Below are 21,309 nucleotides of genomic sequence, written 5' to 3' on the forward strand. Positions count from 1 at the left end.
CGTGTCAGGTGGCGAAGTTAAATTTGGTGGTTAGGGCCTGGAGTTTCTGGTATGCAAGCTGCGCAAAATGATTTTGTCCTTGCCAGTGTTTAATTGGAGGATGTTCTGGCTTTTCTCTTGAACAGACCCTATGAAGGTAGCAGTTGTAGAGATGTCATCTTTTTGGTTTGCCTGAAGCTTGCAAATATTTAATTTGCCCAAGCTATATCACGTAGTATCGTTACTGTACCTGCAATTAGGACCAGCACAGTGCACAATTTCACATAGTAGTGCCTCAAACTGGAAAGAACTTCAGCAGCTTTGCACAGCATTGTTGGTTTTCCCTGCCGTCGTTTAATCTCCTGCCTAATAGTTACCTTTTTGAAAAAGCAGAATTCTCCATAGTAAAATCTCTTGCCCTCGATCGCCATCAGCCTTGAGCTGGAGAGATGTAATATATAACGTCAGTGCCAATGTCTTCAGTATTAGATATTGCTAATTAAACAAATCCTGGGCAGGCATTAATTATTTCTCACATTTTGAAGGAAGTTGTTACAAAGTCAGTCATTTCATCACAGGGGCCATTTGACCCATCAAGTCAATGCTCTCTAAAGTAGTCCAGTTATTCCCACTCCCCTACTCTAGAGCCCGCCAAGTTTATTTCCCTCCAGCTTCTATCCAATTCTCTTTTGAAATAATTCTGGCTGGTGGAAGCAGTTCTGCTTCCACCAGCCTTTTTAGACACTAATTTCCAGGTCACCTAACACTCGTGTTTTCAATTTCTTACACTCAATGCTCTATATCTTGGCCAAAACCTTAAATTTCTGTCCCTAGTCCTGCTTCCTGGAGTTGAGTGTAACAGCAGATTTGTAAAGGCATCCCCTCACTTCAAATGCCAGCTTTCTAGGGGATTTTCACAGTAACTTCATTGCAGTGTTAATATAAGCCTACTTGTGGCACTAATAACCTTTTCTTGATATGTGAATTTCATCATTGTAGAGGTCTCACCAAGTGGCCATTTAAATGTCAATGTTAGCCTGCAGGTGTCTGACCCAGAACACCACCTAGTTCAGCTGAGAGGGCTAACTTGAATCAGAGCAGGAACTTTTTTAAGGAGAGCTTTGCTCAATTCCAACATTCAACAGTAGTCTATTTGAGACATATGTTGAAGATGCTGAGTGAACATGTTCGGGAGACTGTCAGTGGTGACTGTCATTGAATTAGTGCAGGTCCTTACTGGTTCTAGTAAATCCACTGTCACTAGGTAGTTTAAAAATTAAGCAGAGTTGTTGATAGACCAGCTCGATCCTTGAATCTTCTAGCACTAAGCATAGTTTAAGAGAAAGTGGCTTGCAGTGTGGAGGCAATTAATTCTCAGTTTGACTTGTAAAGAGTGTATGCAGCCTTTGATGGTCTGCATTTGTTTGCACAAATGCTTTTTAAGGCATTTTTATATTAATGCCTGGGGCATTGGGCAAGCAGCATTCAAACAGAGATCTGGGATTACTAAATGTCCTGCTGCCCATTTTGCATGAATAAATCAGTGTGCTGATGACCACTTTTTGGGCAAATGCCAATTTCCACCAGTCCCTGTTTACACATGCTGCTGTGCCACTAGTCCCGGGTGGATTATTCGTAAACTAACAGGAATCGCCCTCTGTCCCTGGGCAGGCACTCTGCACACGCGTTATCAGGGATCCCAGACATGATCAGAAACGCACAGTTTGTTTCCTTTAAATTTCAGTTTATAGGCAACGCAGTCATTAAGTGGCTTAAACTCTCCGAGTTAATGACTTGAGCAGTAACCCAAGGATTATTTTAAATTGCAGTGCCATTGATGACTGCCTTTTGCTTTTTAATCATACTTCCACCCTCCACATCCCCTTCTGATTCCACTGTACAACGTTTGAGCAATCGTTTCCTTTGTTGGTGTGTTGCAGTGAAAGTTCTCCTTTTTATCTGAGCTAAATGTACAAATCAAAATCTAGCAAAGATATTAAGTTGTCCGACACGAGAGTGGGTTTTGAAATCAGATGGGATGTGTTCCCAGTACCATGGCCCTATATCTGCCAAGCAGTTAAGAGCTGCCAACTTGTAAAATTGAAAGGTCTCGTTCCTGAGGGATGGGAGTCAGAAGGTTGTTATTCCATTGAGTACAATGGAATTTGTGCAGTGGCCTGTGAGGTCAGCTGGTGAACAATAGCAGGATCTGTTGAGTGTTGTTACGGTGGTGTGACATGTGTAGCAGGTCATTCAGCCCAGTAGGTCCATGTCAGTGTTTATAGGGAAGATGTGGTGGAGTGGGGGGTAATGACAGGGGGTGACAAAGAAAGGTCTGTGGTGTGCATTTCAAATTAAGACACATTTGCAGCAATGAAAACCTTTTTATTCCAAAGATTATAGGTACTATCAAAATGACCTCCATTACAGAGGACCACTTTTACCGTGTACACTTTTTGTTCTTTTTCCCTCTGCATTAAGTTGGTTTTGTACTTTGTGCTAAGCTGTTCCTAAGTTTGGCTGCCTCTATTTTCCCACGGTCACGAGCTCATTGCTAATCAGTAGCCACATACAAAGATGGCTTAAGCTTTTTGTGTACCTCCTTCACCACAAGTCTTTTTCGTCCCCATTCAGCTTTGGTGTATGTCAGGCGCAGGTTGTTAAGGGAAAATCCCTACTGGTTGCTAGTGGCATTAGGAGTAATTGGTGTCCATGACAACTCTATGCTACTATAGTGAAAACCCATATCAGCACATGTCAATGCAAACAATAAGCTACTGAGTGTTGCTGGTACTGTAAATGAGCCCTCATCTTGCAACTTATTATCTATTCTAGTACGTTATCCCTTGAATTTACTTTCCCTGGTCTCCACATTTGTACTGCCAAGAAGGTGAGTTTGTGCTGTGCTCCCAGATCTTTCCAGGCCTCCCACCCCCTCCCCGACAAAGTTAAACACCAGGTGGTATAGGAGAATTTGCTCTCTTTTTTTTTCTCCCCTTTTCTTTTCCATGGCCTCTGTGCTCTTCCCCCACCTCCCCGCAATCTTAGAAAATTTCCTCCTGCGAGCGAGTGGATTATTTTTCTAAGGAACTCAACTATAGATAACTTTTGTCGCATTTAATTAGCTTTTTCCAACCAGTGCTTTCTCCATGCAGGCCCAGGCCGCAAGTGAATTTGCATTGCTGCTATTGGACAACATTTACAGATGGCTGTGTTACAATAATCCAAGTTATGGTTCTTTAAACTAGGAATCTTACTTGGAGCTCTCCATGTGGCAAGACAAGAAAGGGGCATAGCACTTCAGAATAGGTCAAACCATAGCCCTGTATAATGACTGTGGTGTCCTCTACACTGAATGTCATCAAGTTGCTGTATTGGCCTTCAATGTCTGTGGCAGATTTGATTCTTATCTACTGCACAAAGATTGACAGCATTTTGTGATATTTAGTACACGTTGATGGTGAGGCAGACAGTGAAATGCAGATCCTGCTGTGCCCAGGAACTAATTTACAATGGAGGCACCTGCCTTGTTCAGGAAGGGTAATGCTTGCTGTGTGCCCAGAGATTAATTAAGCAGGAGGCCTCTGCAGCCCTGAGAGTTGCCTGTAGTCATCGGTTGTTTCTTCTGGGCGCCATTCAGTGATGAATGTGGTCAGGTGCAAGGACGGATATTGTATTCGCATAACGTGCCAATGATTTTCAGACGTAGATCTGTGGTATGCAGAATATATGCTCAGACTTTGTGGTTTCTTCATTGAGCTCAGTTTCTTTGGCGAGACTGAGATGTGCTCAGTTGAAAGCTAGATTGAAGAGGCCCAACTTTTAATTTGGAACAGAAATTCCATTCTCAAAAATGTTTCTCATTGATAATATCTTGATCTCTGTGGGAAAAGTCTGTTTTTGGATCCTCCCTGATCTGTTCCTTCAGCTTTGGCTTCTTATTCAGCCTCTCTTTGATTCTAGTTTATAAGCAAGAGAATGGCTTGCACTTGTTCGGAAGAACTTGCATTTATGCAGCTCCTTTTGCAATCTCTGGACGGCCCAAAGACTTTGCAGCCAATGAAATACTCTTGAAGTGTAGTTACTGTTGTAGGAAATGCTGCAGTCTGTACACAACAAATTCCCCGATGTCCTACATAGTCACAATCAGTTGGTTGAGGGATAAATATTGGCCATTTTTATAAATGTGGGATCTTTTATCGGTGGGATTGTTGTAGGTGCAGGTTCAATGGACTGAATGGCCTCCTTCTGAACTGTAGGGATTGTATGTTCAAATGATAGGGCAGGCTGTCTGATCGTCTCATTAAAAATATGGCACTCCCTCACCACAGACTATATCAGTCTAGATTACGTGCTCAAGCCTCTGGAATGGGACTTTGGGAGTGCACAGCACTCTGACTCCAATGCAAGAGTGCTACTCGGAGTTATTGCTGATAAAGATCATGACATAAAACACTTCTATGCAGCACAGTGGTTAGCACTGCTGCCTCTCAGCGCCAGGGACCCGGGTTTGATTTCCTGCTTGGGTCACTGTCTGTGCGGAGTCTACACGTTCTCCCCGTGTCTGTGTGGGTTTCCTCCGGGTGCTCCGGTTTCCTCCCACAGTCCGAAAGACGTGCTGGTTAGGTGCATTGGCCATGCTAAATTCTCACTTAGTGTATCTGAATAGGCACCGGAGTGTGGCGACTGGGGAATTTTCAGTGACTTCATTGCAGTGTTTAGGCAAACCAACTTGTGACTAATAAATAAACTTTAAAAACTTTACTTCTATGTTGATATACTTTGATGATAACAGTGTATTCTAAATGTCTTAAAATTACATCCATTATTGCTGAATTCAAAAACAGTACCCTGTAGATATTTAATGTAAATGCAGGTACAGCTGTTTCCAGATATCATGTTGAACTGTTGGAGTGATATCTGCTTTAGGTTTCTCAACCAGTCTTGGTAGAGTTTTAGCTGAACTGTTTCAAATGAGAGGGGCTGAGTACAAAAAGAGCTACTGAATCCCCATTTCCTCCGGTGGAAGAGCCCAGAATAAGGGGACGCAATCTTAAAATTGGAGTCAGGCTAATCGAGAATGAAATCCGGAAACACTTTATATGAAAAAGTGTAGTGGAAATCTAGAGCTCACTTGCTTGAAGTGGTAGATACTGGAGGTTAACATGAATTTAAGACACAGGTAGATTTGTGTTCGGTGAAGTTACCGGGGGTATGGAGCAACGTCAAATAAATGGAATTGTGACTCAGGAGTAAGATGTAATTTTGAACGATGGAGAAGGCTTGAGGGGCTGAATGGCCGATTCCTGTTTCTATATTAAGCAAAACAACATGAGACCCTCTTTTCCCCCTTTCCCCAGATTCAGTGAGGGAGTCAGCTGCCTCTGTGACTCATCATTGCATAGTCAAACTGTGGCAAAGAGGCATTCCCTTCCTCAATTTGTTGTGGGTTTTGTAGCTGACAATTCTTCTCAGAATGTAGATCCCAGTAAATACTTGCTGAACAGTTAGTTACAATCTCTTGAGGTTTGTTCCAGCAGCATATTAACATCAATCTATTTCTTTTTCTGGGACTTGTTCAAATGGCCTCTCATATTTTAAAGAAAGCAGCCAGGAATTAAGACGGGTCCCCCCCCCCTCCCCCAAAACATCCTGTTTTCCCCTCTGAGCTTTGGGCACTGACTTGGTGCAGATTGCAAATTCTCCACTGCCGCCTCCGTGCAGATGAGCTAACTCAGCACAGATCAAGTCAAACCTGGAGCCATCTGGTCTGCATGAGTCAGCACCATACCATGGTGCATATGGCCAGAATGCCATCTGAGTAGCTGCTATTGCTGGGATTGTACCAAACAGTTCAAGGGCAGTCTTCCTTCCTGTGCAGCTCGTATGAGCCAAACCTGAGCCCTGACTCTCGCCCACATGAATAGCCATCAACTTGAGAATGTTTGAGTGCTCCAATGATGCTGATAGGCTGGTGTATGTGCTACATATTGAGCCTTTCAGAAACCTCATTACAGAAATGCTTCCTGTCTGCCAGGCGACTGTCTTATTGCTGTGCAGATTTTATGGCTGTGCAGAAAATGGGAAAACCAGGTACGCTATATCAAAGAAAATTAGTGTCTGTAGATTTTGTATATAAAATATTGACGTTAAAAGAATCTACAGAGAGTATGACACTTTGTAACTATACCCTATGTCGAGGGTGAACTTGCTGCCCATTGGCAGAGCCTTCCTATTTGTATTGGTGGGATATGGGAAGCTTGTGCATTGTCACAGTTCAGAGTTAATACAGGAAATTCTCAGCTAGATATTTGTCTCTTGCTTGTTAAATATAAGGATTGACATTGGACTAGTAAGAGACCCAGGGTGATGCTCTGGGGACCTAGTTCGAATCCCAACATAGCAAATAATGAAATTTGAATTTAAGTTGTCAGGATGGCCGAGTGGTTTAAGGCACCAGATTTGAGTGTGATTCCTTGCCTTGTGCAAGCCTGGTGAATTCTGATCCTTTTCTAGAGTGATGGGTTCAAATCCCACTCCTGACATTTCCTTTTGGGGGACGGCACAGTGGTTAGCACTGAGGCCTCCGTGCCAGAAACCCGGGTTCAATTCTGGCCTGTCTGTGTGGAATTTGCACCTTCTTCCCTTGTCTGCGTGGGTTTCCTCCAAGTGCTCCAGTCTCCTCCCACACTCTAAATTGCCCCTTAGTGTCAGGGCAATTAGCAGGGTAAATACATCGGGTGATGAGGATAAGGCCTGGGTCTGATTGTCGGTGCAGGTTCGATAGGGCCACATGGCCTCTTTTTGCACTGTAGGGATTCTATGATTAGCTATTGTCCTAAGATGAGTACATCAATAGTTAAGATATGGTAGATTATTTCACTTTGTCACTGACTCCATCAATAAATCTGTCAGGAAAACATTACAGGAACAGAGCGAAGTGCAACACCAGGTAAAAGGAGTTTGAAACTGGATTTAAAATATTGGTAGTTTTGACCATTCAAAGTAAAGAAAAGTTGCATTTAAAAAGTGTATGTTGCAACTTTTGAGGTCTTAAAAGGTAATGGAGGTAAACAAGACATTCAATTTAAGAACAGCAGGGTCCCACAAACCGTAGTAACCACATAATGTGCTGGAGAATGAGATGTTGACCAGGACATCAGGAGAATTCTGTACTGTACTTCAAAAGATGTCGTGGGATATTTTACATCAACTTGTGTGGATAAATTTTAGCATCTCATCTGAAAAACAGTGCTTCCAACATTGCAGTGCTCCCTTGCTACTGCACCGAGTCGATCTGGAACATGTGCTCAATTGGAAGTTAGTTTTTAAAGGTTTTAAGTTCAAGAGAGATGAAATTTGATTCCCTAAATTACTTTTTCTTGTTGCTGGCTATGTATGAACGTAAGGAATAGGGGCGTGTGTAAGCATCATTGACCCTCAGCCCCAATCCACTGAAGGTGTAATAGGTTATTGACTATATCAAAAGCAATGTCTCTCGTAACCTTTACCTCTTCTTGTTTGGCAGGTATTACAGAGGCACTCACGGGGTTATAGTAGTATATGACGTCACCAGCGCAGAATCCTTTGTAAATGTGAAGCGATGGTTACATGAAATAAATCAGAACTGTGATGATGTGTGTCGGATACTAGGTATGTATAAACTTGCCACTGTGCCCAGAGTAACATCTGGAGGTTACCTGATGATTTACCACTCCCTATCTCTTTATTTTCCTTCACCCACACCCGCAGTGAGGGTATGATTTGATTTATTATTACGTATTAGTATACGGTGAAAAGTATTGTTTCTTGCGTACTATACAGTCAAAGCATACCGTTCATAGAGAAGGAAACAAGAGTGCAGAATGTAGTGTTACAGTCATAGCTAGGGTGTAGAGAGGAGGATGTTTAAAACAGGGCCTGGTTGAGGATTTTTCAGGAGTTTGAATTATCCTTTTCTTCACATTCTGTGAAACAGGCACCAAAGTTTATATCATTTTTGCCTTTTGATGGGTGACTAAAGTAGAAAATAGTAGCACTTAGCTGTTCTGAAGAAAAGTAAACTCAATCCCTCAAGTTACTAAAGCTTCTGTGTCAGCATCAGATGTGTTTCGATTTATTATCGTCAAGTATTGGTATACAGTGAAAAGTATTGTTTCTTGAGCGCAATACAGACAAAGCATACCGTTCATAGAGAAGGAAAGGAGAGAGTGCAGAATGTAGTGTTACAGTCATAGCTAGAGTGTAGAGAAAGATCAACTTAATGCAAGATAAGTCCATTTCAAAAGTCTGACAGCAGGAGGGAAGAAGCTGTTCTTGAGTCGGTTGGTACATGTCCTTAGACTTTTGTATCTTTTTCTCGACAGAAGAAGGTGGAAGATGGTATGTCCGGAGTGCATGGGGTCCTTAATTATGCTGGCTGCTTTTCCGAGGCAGCGGGAAGTGTAGACAGTGTCAATGGGTGGGAGGCTGGTTTGAGTGGTGGATTAGGCTTCGTTCACGACCCTTTGTAGTTTCCATGCGGTCTTGGACAGAGTAGGAACCGTACCAAGCTGTGGTACAGCCAGAAAGAATGCTTTCTATTGTGCATCTGTAAAAGTTGGTGAGAGTCTTAGTCTGCGAAAGTAGAGGTGTTGGTGGGCTTTCTTAACTATAGCGTCTGCATGGAGGGACCAGGACAGGTTGTTGCTGATCTGGACACTTAAAACCTTGAAGCTCTTGACCATTTCTACTTCATCCCCATTGAGGTAGACAGGCATGTCCTCCACTACGCTTCCTGAAGTTGATGACTATCTCCTTCGTTCTATTGACGTGCCACTCAATTGATTTGTGGTCCTCCATTTCCGGGCAACTTGCCCTCAAAGCTGTGTGGGGGCACGGCTAGGTATCAGTGTAGACTTTACTGTGCAGGGGACAAATGGTCCAGTCAGAGCAGCGGTCCCTTCAAAATGTGGGCATGTACCGGGCAGTTGCTGTGTTAAAGGAACCATGCAGTGCTGCAAAGGGTCACAGATGGCAAGGGGAAATTAGAGGGGGCATTGCTGCTGGAGAAATTACGCAGCATTTTTATTGTTCTTTGAAGCTTTTATTAATTAGGATGGAGGTTTTTGAAGCTTCTGTTGTCGTGGCCACTCGGGTATGTTTGTACCCTGAACCCTTGGAGCCACTTCTAAAGTTTAAAGCCACATTCCCAATAATATATATCATTCATCTCAATCTCCATATCCTGACACATCCCGGTGTTTTGATTCAGGATTTACCCAACATTAGGCTAAAGTGCTTTTTTAAAAAAAAATTCTAGCCACACTAGCACATGAGTATTACACAGAGAAATGGGTCCAACCTGTGAGCATTGTCCAGTCAGAGAGCCTCCAATTGGTTTCCTTGGGTTCAGCACTGAAATATTTCACTATTCTTGTACTAGTCATGCTCTGGATACAGCCTCCAAGCAATTATTGTAGGCTATTGGTGAGATTACATTCCGTTTGACTTCCCCATAGCTGGAGGTATTGTATTTGGAGTGCTCAAAATCGATTGGGCACAGCACGCAGCACTTTTCACCTATAAGTCAAACTAGATCTGAGAGGTGAAGGGTCAGTGGCAAAGTGGACTGGCACAATCAGCTTCTTCTTCACTTTTTCCCTCCTGTTTTTCACTTACAATTTTGTAATAATTAAGAGATGTTCAAAGAAAACCTTGTCACCCAGAAGTAAAATCACTTTATCCCTGGTCCCATAAAGAAGTTTGCACATCATAAAAGTGTAGAATCATAGAAGATACCATGCAGAGGAGCTGTTGAGCCCATCACGCATGTGCTGGCCCATTCCATTCCTCGGCTTCCCCACAGCCTGACAATGTTTCCTCTCCAGTTATTTACCCAGCTCCCTTTTTGGAAGTGATTATTGAATCTGCTTCCACCACCCTTGCAGGCAGTGGACTCCAGATTTGCCAGTTCCTTTAAATCTGTGTCCATGGTTACTGACTCGTCTGTCACTGGAAACACTTTCTTAATTAATCTCTCAATATTATTCAAAATCATGAACACCTCAATTCAGCCTCAAGTACATCAGCTCTGCCCTTTGCCTCCAATGGATGATGTCCCTTTTCATCCCTATTAAGCCCCACACTTCCTTTGCCTACCCTTTTACTAATATATTTATAAAAATGGTTTCTTGTTACCCAATTCACTGATCTGTCCTCATCCTCTTATTTCATTTTCAGTTCTCTCCTTTACTTTGTTTTCGGCTTTGCTCTCTATTGTGTTAGGAGGCTGATGTTTATCACTAGGCTTTTTCTTCTGTCTTTAATCTCTATTTTTAGTTATCCACTGAGCACCAGCTTTGGCTGCCTTTTCTTTCATGGGAATCTCCTGTGACTCAACTTATCTCCTCTTTGACAGTGTCCCATTGCACTTTGAGCACTTGCGATCTTCCATTTGTACTACAGCACAGAATGCAAGGATAGAATTGAAATTAAACCCAAAATGAAAATCAAGAGCACTAAGCAAACCTTTTGTGACTTTTCAAGTGGGATGAGTAACTGGAAAGAATTGAGCATACTTTGCATGGCAATGGTGATACCCTCTGTTCGAATAGCCAAACTACAACTTGCATCTATATAGCACCTTGAAATATCCCGAGGCATTTTGCAGGTTGTTATCAAACAAAATCTGACACCTGAGTCACACGAGATGTTGGGGCAGATTTTTTTAAAAAAAATCTAGGTCAAAGAGTTAGATTTTACACAGCATCTTAAAGAAAGGAGGAAATGTAGGAAGATTTAGGGAGGGAATTCTGGAGCTTGGGGGCCTTGGCAGCTAAAGGCATGGCTGCCAATAATAGTGTGATCATCATTGGAGTGCAAGAGGCTTGAATGGGAAGATTGTAGGAATGGATGAGAGTAGGGGAAGGGATGAGACCACAGAGGGATTTGAAATCATTTTTTTTAGAAAGTGGAGTGTTGTTGAATTGGGAGCCAGTGTAGATCAGTGAGCTCAGGGGTGACAAGTAAAGGGAATTGGAGCAAGTTTTGAAGGACCTTGTGGTAGCTGGGAGGCTGGCCAACAAGGAATTCATTTAGAATAACCGAGTGTAGGGGGCAACAAAAGCAACAATGAGGATTTCAGCAGCGGATGAGTTGAGGTAGGATAGAGTTGTACAATAGGAAACTGGCAGCCTTAGTGATGGCGTAGATATGTGGTCAAAAACTCATCTCTGGTCAAATGTGACACCAAGGTAGCAAAGACTCTACTTCAGTTTCCGATACTTTCCAGAGCAAGAGGTGGAATCAGTGATTCGGGATCAGGGCTTGTAGCGGAGATGGAACACTATCTCTGCTCTTCACAATAATTAGTTGGAGGAAATATTTGCACATCCAATATTGCATGGTGGCTGAGCATTGTGACAAATCAGATAGTGAAGGGACTGAGTGAAGCGGTAAGGAATTAGAATTGATGCTGTGTTTTTGTATAATCTTGCTGAGGGGCAACATGTAGATAGAAGTATGAAGAATCCAAGGACAGATCCTTTGGGGAACACCAGAGGTGAGAGGAAGAAGCAAAGCCATTTGAGTTGTTTCTCTGGCTATAAGTGCATCGACTAGTTTAGTCCCACTCAGCTGGAGGACAGTGGTGAGGCATTGGAGGAGAATTGTATGGTCAGCAATGTGAGAGGATGCTGAGAAAGTGGGACAGTTTACCACAAGTCCAAAGACAGGCAGGTTTGATGGATTGACCATGCTAAATTCCCCTTAGTGTAGATTGGGTGGCTTAGTCGTGGTAAATGTGTGGGGTTACGGGGACAGAGTAGAGGGGTGAACCTGGGTAAGATGCTCTGTTGCGAGAGTCGGTGCAGACTCTGGTTGAATGGCCTCCTCTGCACTATAGGGATTCTATTGTTCTATGTACGGTTACGTAGAATGTCATTTATGATTTTTAAGAGCCGTTTTGGCACTGGAGAAGCAAAAATCTGGAGGAAGATGAGCACAGAGTTTCGGGGAAGATGGACATGGAGTTGGGAGGGAGTAACACATTTCAAGGAATTGAGGGGGGTTGGAGATGAAGGGGACGGGGGATCAAGTTTTTTTTTGAGACTAGGTGATGATTGCAGATTTGAAGGCAACAGGAAAAGTGCTCGAGAGAGAAGCATTGACCATATCAGCTAACGTAAGGACCAAAGCCTGTGTCGAAGCAGAAACCTGGTCAGTAACCGTTTGCCACCAGGGTGTGTGTTGACAGACTGATACCAGCACAGTTCTTGCAGTAGTTATTCCCAGGCATTCCCTCAGCATGTTTACTGCAAGCATTGTCTACCCTGTCTTTCAAATTGTGATTGCACTGTCTGTAAAATTTATCCCACCGTATTTATTTCTGGGGACAGCTGTTTTTCTGGCATATCCAACAGTGGAGGCCGATCTTCTCCTTCAGAGGACAAAAGGGCCATGGGTGGGGCAATAATTTAGAAGTGAATTATCTCTGTCAATCATCCCCTTGAGCTCTAGAATCTATCTTCTGTCTTCCTTATCCTTTTGAGGTGAAGATGACCTTATTCTGGGCTGTTTGGTAGGGTTCCAATGAGGTATGTAGGTGACTGCTAAGTCCAATCTGAACCCGGGGGATTCTGCTGCAAAAATGGGACATTGCAATTGATTGAGCGAGTTGCTGGCATGGGATTTGCATTCCCTTTCCGCCACTGAAGTGCGCTTACTTTTGGAGGAGGCCACACCATTTTTACTTGGTGTGCTCGGCAGCAATCCAGGGCCAGTTTCTCCCAGGACTCTGAAGCCACTATCGAACTCCTAAATGAACCCTTCAGAGTTTCCTTGGAGTGTTTCCTACGATTGCCATGTGAGTACTCCCCAGCCTCAAAGCTGTCATTGGAAGAATTGTTTTGATAAGCCAGTGTCAAGCATTCTGTCTCCATGACCAGAGCACTCCCATTGTGACTGTCTCACTGTGGAGAGGATGCTCAGTATGTCAGCTCGGCTGAGCACCTCGGGGTCTGATATTTTATCCTGCCATCTAATCACCAGAAACTTCTGAAAGCTGCTCAAGTGTTAAGTAAATCACAGTAATGTGATAGATGTCTGGCATTCTCTAATGATGACAGCTCAACTATTCAAAACCCTCAGATTGAGGGGGATTAGGACATATTTCCTTAGACAGTGTCATTACAGGATGGGATTCTTTGCTGTTCATTTGGACACTTGTAATAAATTCTTTGGCATGCAATGCTGCTTTCAGAGTTCCTCCTCATTGTAAAAGCCACTGTCCTGTCGGAGTGTCAGTGTGCAAATTCCACAGAGAAACCTGCAAATTGACATCTGGGGCAGGCCCTAGAAGGGGATGAGGAAGATTCTGTACTTGCGAGGATGTTGATCCGAGGATTTCTTTCTGGAATTGTTAGCTGAGAGCAAGCCCACGATTCTGGGTCAGGTTTGGGCTGCCTCAGTGTATCTGTGTTGTGCATCTTTAACAGCAGTGGAGTGTCCAACCCTCCGTCCCTTCCCACATCTCGAAGTGAACCTGCCGCATCACTGTTCTGTCCATCCATTGTCCCTGTCTCTTGTTCCCCTTTTCATTATTCTGTTCCCAGTTTAACCTTAGTCAGTGTTGCACCTTTTGTCAGGAATGTTCAAGATTTTGCTTCCCTTTCAGTTGGCAACAAGAATGATGACCCAGCGCGTAAAGTGGTGGAAACCAATGACGCACAGAAATTTGCAGAACAGATGGGCATTCAGCTTTTCGAAACCAGTGCAAAGGAGAACCTCAACGTTGAAGAGGTAGGCTGTCCTGAACAGGGGCTGAGCCAATTAAGTTGGCCACCCCTTTCATCTTGTCATTCAGCTCCTGGACATTGAGCTCACACTGTGTGTTTCTTCTCAGATGTTCAACTGCATCACAGAGCTAGTTCTGCGGGCCAAGAAAGAAAACTTAGCCAAACAGCAGCAACAGCAGCAGAATGATGTCGTCAAACTGTCCAAAAATAGTAAAAAGAAGAGAAAGTGTTGCTAACGAGGAAAAAAAAACAGACTTCTTTGCAATGAACAGTCCCTTTCACTTGGACTTGTGTATCATGAAGTCAAAAATGGACATTTTTTTCCACACCCCCACCCCCCACCCCCAGGAGGATGATGTACAAGAGCAGATGTGGGATCTTGCCGGCTCGGTGGTGTTGCTCCCAGATTTCAGCTTCCGAATTATGTTTTTTCCCCAAAATGAAAGTGACTGCGCCGATGTAGCTCAGTGCCAAGATTGGATCAGATCGTCTCATTCCAGTTTGATTTGTATGGATGTACGGAGAAGATCAACGAGTGACTTGTCTCGCCTGAGGGTTTTTAAAACCCTCTACATAATGTACACCTTTCAGCTTCTAACGCCACCCCCTTTTCATCAGCGCTTCGCCTAATACTTTCAGATGCCAAGAAATGATGAACCTTCTTCCTTTTTTTTGATAAAAAAAGCAAACTTCTTCGAATCAAGCTGCTGACTAATGTTGACACAAGGCCACTCGCTCCCTCCATTTTTGCACTGTTCCTGCTGTATTCAATTCCCCTTGACATCCCGATTTTATAGTTTGTGTTGGCAGGGGGAGGGTGGGGGGGCGCGATGGTGGAGGGGGAGGGAAGCTAAGATGAAGGGGCAGGGGCTCGCTATTGGACTAGGCATTTTTATGAACAGAGTTCAAGAGCCCCTTTTTGATTTGGAATTTTTACCATCAATTAACTACTCTGCTATTTATACCAAAAGTGGGTCCAGAAACTTTGGTTAACGAGTTTATCTTCTGTAGAATGGTAATTAGCCTTGTACTATACTGGGGGGAGGGGGGGGGGGGGAATACACAGAGAAAAAACCCTCAACAAAATAGTGTGAAGTAAGGTGAATGAACAGTGTTTTTAATAAGCCTGTTGATCATGCGTGTTAATGCCTCAAAACCTTCAGTGTGGAAGGCAGATGATGATTAATGATGGGGTCTCACTGCAAAGAGCACAAAACCCATGTCCCACAGCACAAATACATGAAAAATGTGCAAAAGTGCACCTTTTACAGGGTGGGGCTGTTGCATTTTAAAATGGACGTGGCTAAAAGTAAGTCCAGCTTGTACATGGGAAAAGACCCGAGTCTCTATCTCGGCCACATGGGTGAAATCAAAGTCTGTTATGAGGGGCCTTGCACAGAATGAGTTTTTAGTCAGTTTCAATCCAGTTTCTAATGGGAAAGCCCCACTTCACTTTGGCAGCTACAGCCTGAGAAGCCACCAGGTGGCTGGAAAATGGGCAAAATATCATGTTGGAAGTATAGATGCTGTGCTGAGATTGGAGCAGAGTTGAGGGAGCTTTGCTCTACCCACCCCTGACTTGGGAGTGCTGGAGGGCGAAATATGGAGAGCTTGACTTTGTGTCTAACCTTAGTGTACCCAACCAGCGTGATGTTGACACAGGGTGCCTGAAATGGAAGTGTCCTTTCCCCCAGCACTAACATCCTACACCTTTTTTTAAAAAGAAACATGCAAACCCACCAACCCCTCCCCAAAAAGTATATGCCAGTGAAACATCACTTGATCTGTGCAGAAATATAGCCAATCCTTTTGAGAAAGTGGACTGTCATTGGTTGTAACAACTCCAAGTGCAATTTGGCTGGGTGGAATCTGCAGCACAAAACTGCTCAAAATTGAGTGCTGATTGTCATTAAATTAAGAGTCTAGTGCCATGGAGTTGTGGGGAATGAAAGGGTCACCTGGTGGGAGAGTGAAGCCTCATTGGTCACTGCACTGGGAGTTCTACCCTGGGTAAGAACTGTGTATCTAACCATGCAAGTACTTGATTGGGAATTACGGATGCCAATATTTTTTAATGGGATGTTGAATAAAAGTAACTTAAATAACTATTATTTTAAGGGTTACCATTTACTGACTGTTTTAAAGAAAATGTGTTCTTTATTTGTGTACAAGGTGGATGTTACATCAAAAGAGAAGGCCTACTTTGCAAGGTGTAATATTGTGGAATCCCTTCTGTTCAAAGGTGTATCTTAAAATATCTGAAATCTTGTGGCAATTGGTTATGCAACTGTTCGTAATGACAATTATGTATTAAAACAGAAATTATTGCAAAATGTGGTACGGGCTGCAATGTCATCTGTTTCCCATGTATCCCTGATGTACCACCTCCAGGTAAGGCATGCTCACCCCTCTGTACACAATTCCTTCATATGTATCTTCCATCTACCCAAGACACTATTTTGTCTGTCATGCTCAGGTATGGGTATATGCCAGATGTTTTTTGAGTGTCAAACTTGCATGTACTTTTTTTATGGTGACTTGCCTTGGGAGCAGATGATGTATGCACAAGTGTCTAAGTGTCCCTGTTACTTCAAGTGTCTGTGCATGTGTGAATCTCGATATTATACTCCCCAACTCTGGGCACCACACTTTTTAGGAAGGTGTCAAGGTCTTTGAGAAGTTGCAGAGATTTACTAGAATGAAAGATTTGGATATGCGGCGATGCTAGAAAATCTGGGATGGCCTTTCTTACGAGCAAAGAAATGAACGAGAAATTTGATGGTGTCTAAATCATGAAGGATTTTGACAGTGAATAAGGGAAAATTGATTCCCGTGGCAAATGCGTGGAGTAACCGCTCAGCACAGATTGATTGGTAGAAGGAAGGAAAAATAAATTGCCACTGTTATGTTGTAGAACGCATTATGGGAAAGGGTGGTGGCAGCAGATTCAACAACTACAAAAACAGAATTAAATAAATACTTGATGGGGAATGATTTGCAGGGCTATGCGAGAAACAGTAGCAGAGTGGAACAAATTGGATTGCTCTTTCAAAGAGCTAGCACAGGAATAATAGGCCAAGTGGCCACCTCCTTTGCTGTACATGAAGACCGTAGTATGCATGCCTTCATGTCTCGTGATGGCTAATACACACACACACTTGCATATGTATTTGCATTGTGTATCTGCCTGTTTTGTGTCAATATCTTGTCTATGCAAGAGTTGTATGTGATCTGAATTTAAATGCGTGTTCTTGCACTCCATATTCAGCTCATTTGCATAATTTGTGTACATTTATATCTCTGCATGCATACCCAATTCTTGTTTCTTGTTTGTGCTTGCAAATATCTATTGTGTCGATGCCTTGTGTGCAAATCTACCTTGTTTCAGTGATTCCTTGAAGCTGAACACGTGAAGCAATCTTAATAGTACCGCACAAGCTGCTTGCAGGATACCCACTTTTAAGATGCTACCCATACCGGGCTGTGCAATAAGTTACTAGCCCATTGACATAAACCAGCATCGTGCAACAATTAAAATTTGGAGGATTGTTGTCTTTGCATGTTGTTTTTGTCTGCCACTGGCTGCACTTGCTTGTGAGCATTGTATGTTTTGAGCTTCCTTGGAATTCCTGCGTGTTTGTGCTTTGTATGTGGTGGAGAGGTTTGCACTCGCCTCAACTGTGCATGTGCCAATGATTTTACTTTTGTCATTGCTGTCTGCAGTTCCTTTCTAAGCATATTATGTGCTCTTCATGTATATGCACCTTTAAGTGTCTGTATGTCATTTCTGCACTTCCGATGATGGGTTGTGTTCCACAAGGTATTTGTGGCCTTCCATGTTGTGGACAGACCGTTGCACTTTGGAATTTATTACCACTGATGTTTGAAGGAGAATTGTAAATCCTCAAGTCCCCACTGTCAAGTGTGTTCATGCAAACACAATTGCCCGTTACGCACAATGAATGGAACGTTTGATAGACTTTAAGGTGAGTGTCAGTTCCACAGCTCTTAAGTAATGAACATCACCAAGCACTGTAGGTTGGCAGAGAGCATCATGACTCGTGTAAGCAACTTTGAACCGAAAGGTGCTAAAAGTTCCTGAATTAGTAACTCTTTCAGAAATTGACATTTGGTAAGAGCTGTATCAAAAAAGTATTCTGCCGAAGACAGTTGGTCTGAAAATCTCATTCTCAACACTTTATTAAAAAACTAATATACATTAAACCAGTGCGGTGGGGGGGTGGTTGATGGCAGGTGAAAGGTGGTGACAGCTCCCCCCGCCCCCACCTCTGGCTGATATGCCCAAAATAGACTTCATACTGTTTTTAAGCAATGTCCTTGGAATTGATGTCTGTGGTGATGGCAAATGGCTTGCTGGTCAGGCTGTCTGGAATTAACAGGGTGCTACGGACTGTTCCTGTATCTTATGTAAGTGTGCCATGGTTAAATTTGACGTTTGGTATAGATGTAACAAATATGCAAGTGCCTGCATACATTTTGGGAAATTTTTACCCCCACTGTATTGCAGCTTTCATTTCTTTGTCTCTCATGCACATCTTTCAGTTATGAAATCTTGGTTTATGTTTTTTCTTTTCAGTTTGTTGCTTTGTATATTCCCTGTCAACACCAGGCAAGTATGTCGAGTATTTGTCTTGTGTAAAAGTTGTGCTTTTTAGTGAGGTTTAAATATTTGTGTATTTTTAGCTACAGCACATACAACCTGTGTATGTTACGTAAGGATTTCACTGTGCTTCTCGTATTCAGGTCTCTTATTTATGGGTCTTGCACAAAAATTGGTCATTTGGTAAATAGCGAGGAGGAAAGCATTAGATTACAGGATGATATAGATGGGCAGAACAGTGGCAAATGGAATTTAACCCTGAAGTGTGAGGTGATTCCTATTTGTGAAGACTAACAAAGCAAGGGAATACAGAATGAACAGCAAGATGCTAGGAAGTACAGAGGACCAGAGGGACCTTGTGGTGCATGTCCAAAGATCCTGAAGGCAGCAGGACAGGTAGATAAGATGGTTAAGAAGGCATTAGAGATAATTGCCTTTATTAACTGAGGCATAGAATACAATAGGGAGGTTATGATGGAGCTGTATAAAACACTGGTTATGCTACAGTTAGAGTACTGTGTGCAGTTCTGGTTGCCACACCATAGGAAGGATGTGATTGCACTAAAGAGGGTGCAGAGGAGATTCACCAGGATGTTGCCTGGGCTGAAGTGTTTCAGCTATGAAGAGAGGCTGGTTAGGCTGAAGGTTGTTTTCCTTAGAACAGAGAAGGCTGAGGGGGGAACCTCATTGAGATGCACAAAATTATGGGGGATATAGATAGGGTAGGTAGGAATAAACTTCCCCTTTAGTAGAGGGATCAATAACCAGGGACCTAGATTTAAGGTAAGGATTGGGAGATAGAGGGGATTTGAGGAAAAACCTTTTCGTCCAGAGGGTGGTAGGAATCTGGAACTCGCTGCAGAGAGGCAGAGGTGGGAACCCTTAGCATTTAAGAAACATTTAGATGAGCACTTTAAACACCATAGCGCACAATGCTACAGATCAAGTGCTGGAAAATGTGATTGGGATAGGTGCTTGATTGCCAGCACAGACACAATGGGCTGAAGGGCCTCTTTCTGTGCTGTGAAACTCTGACTCTATACAAGTGCTGCAATAGACAGCTGTTGGTGTACCTTTTGGCTATTGACAAGAGATTGAGCTTGACATGCATGCACACAGTTTGACTTGAAAAACTTTGTATAATTCTGTATGTGAGCACCCAATCCTGACAGCCATTCATTATGTAGAGCTGTGTATGTGCACCTTTCCCGTGCATCTTGTATTTGATTCCTCATGGCGATGCATCTTGTATATGTACCGCAGGTTTTCATTGTGTTTGCATGCACACGGTTGTAAATTATCTGAATTCATGCTTTGTCTGTGTATTTGTGCCTTTCCATTTGTATATGTGCTGAGTGGTTATATGGGATGCCAGTGTCCTCTTGTACCCATACCCTATTAGCTCATGTGGCTGTATGACCAACAACTAGTCCATCTTGGGTTTATTTAAAAGTGTGGCCTGTCTTGATGAGCCTGTGTGAAGTAGGTTATAGTGCTGTTGTACACGTACACTCCAAGTATGAATAGATCTGATCTACGTACCTCATCTGCATGTAAGGAGGCAAGGACAATTGTTAATCAAATCTGAAAGTTTAGAATTTGTGCGAATCTTGCCAGTCAGTCATTTCTCTCGTAATTTTATAATTTCGCACTGTGTCCAATTTGCACTCCAGAAATTGAAAGTCAATTGGATGGGCCATTTAAAAGGCAGTCACAAAAATTCTGCAAACCTTTTTGAAGAGCCTCAGGTTGTCTCATAGAATCATGATAGTGCAGAAGAAACCCTTCGGCCCATTGAGTCCGCACCGACACATTAGAAACACCTGAACTCCCACCTAATCCCATATGCCAGCACTTGGTCCATGACCCTGAAAGTTATGATGTGCCAAGTGCACATCCAGATACTTTTTAAAGGATGTGAGGCAACCTGCCTCTACCACCCTCCCAGGCAGCGCATTCCAGACCACCATCACCACCCTCCTGGGTCAAAAACGTTTTTACACTCATTCTCTCTTTCCCCCCCCCCCCCCCCCCCCTTTTGCGCCCTCATCTTGAACCTATGCCCCCTCCTGACTAACCCTTCAATTAAGGGGAACAGCTGCACCTTATCCACTCTGTCCATGTCCCTCATAATCTTGTACACCCTATTGGAAATATTTTTGCCTGGATTGAATTGGCAGTGAACAGAGGCACATGTGTGCAGTCTTGAGTGTCAGAGCAACCTAGTCCCCTGTTTTCACTGCTGTGATGAATGATGTACTTGGATGGAGAGTTGCCCTCTTTGCCACCCCACTGCGCCATCCTCATGAATCAGCCCCTGCCATGTGCTCACAAGGAAGGGAAACCTATTGAACCATTGCCGTCCCTGTATTCACCAACCTAGGCCACATGGTTACCTCGTGTCCCTGCAGCAGATGGCAAAGCTTTCTATCTTTCTGCTCGGCCAGACTCTGAGGTGGCATATTACCTGACAGGTGTATGTAAGGACCTGGTAGAAATGGCTGGTATCTTGTTGGCTCTCACCCAATATTGTCCTACGGGGGGTATAACATTTGTCATAACCCTTTACCTCTATCAAGATCATCCATCAGCTGATTAAATCTCCTAAAAGCAGTGCATACAAGATTGGTACTGATGAAAGCTCTCAAATCAGAGGTTGAAAGCAACTGCTTCCACTAACCTCAGCTAGCCTAGACTGAGGTTTCCCAGGAGCTCCAGCAGGTTGTCGCTCTGTTTTATTGGTTTAATTATATAGGACAAGCGTGGGTTCCATGTTGAATTTGTATACTGTGATATGTAAGCTCATTTAGTGACAAGGTGAAATGTTGCAGTTTGGTTTGCAGGGCCATTAAAGGCTTGGGCTGTTCATTACACTTTGCACACATTCGTGATCAATGGTTCTCTAACATTCAAAGTTCAATCTAGCCTTTGCAG

General features: G+C 43.2%; 1 protein-coding gene across 2 annotated transcripts in view; it reads left to right on the plus strand.

Moving 5' to 3' along the window:
* rab35b (RAB35, member RAS oncogene family b) overlaps positions 1 to 16,091 on the plus strand; it is a 49,275-nt gene extending 33,184 nt beyond the window's left edge. The window contains exons 4-6 of one of the 2 annotated variants that reach the window (XM_078226835.1): positions 7,508 to 7,632; positions 13,634 to 13,758; positions 13,862 to 16,091. In XM_078226835.1, the coding sequence (XP_078082961.1) occupies positions 7,508 to 7,632; positions 13,634 to 13,758; positions 13,862 to 13,990 (379 nt within the window). In that variant the 3' untranslated portion in view covers positions 13,991 to 16,091. The remainder of the gene's footprint in view (positions 1 to 7,507; positions 7,633 to 13,633; positions 13,759 to 13,861) is intronic. The other variant, XM_078226836.1, reaches the window with a different exon arrangement.
* Positions 16,092 to 21,309: the final 5,218 nt, after the last annotated feature.

The sequence above is a fragment of the Mustelus asterias genome, chromosome 13 (genome assembly GCF_964213995.1).
Source record: "Mustelus asterias chromosome 13, sMusAst1.hap1.1, whole genome shotgun sequence".
NCBI classification, from domain to species: domain Eukaryota; kingdom Metazoa; phylum Chordata; class Chondrichthyes; order Carcharhiniformes; family Triakidae; genus Mustelus; species Mustelus asterias.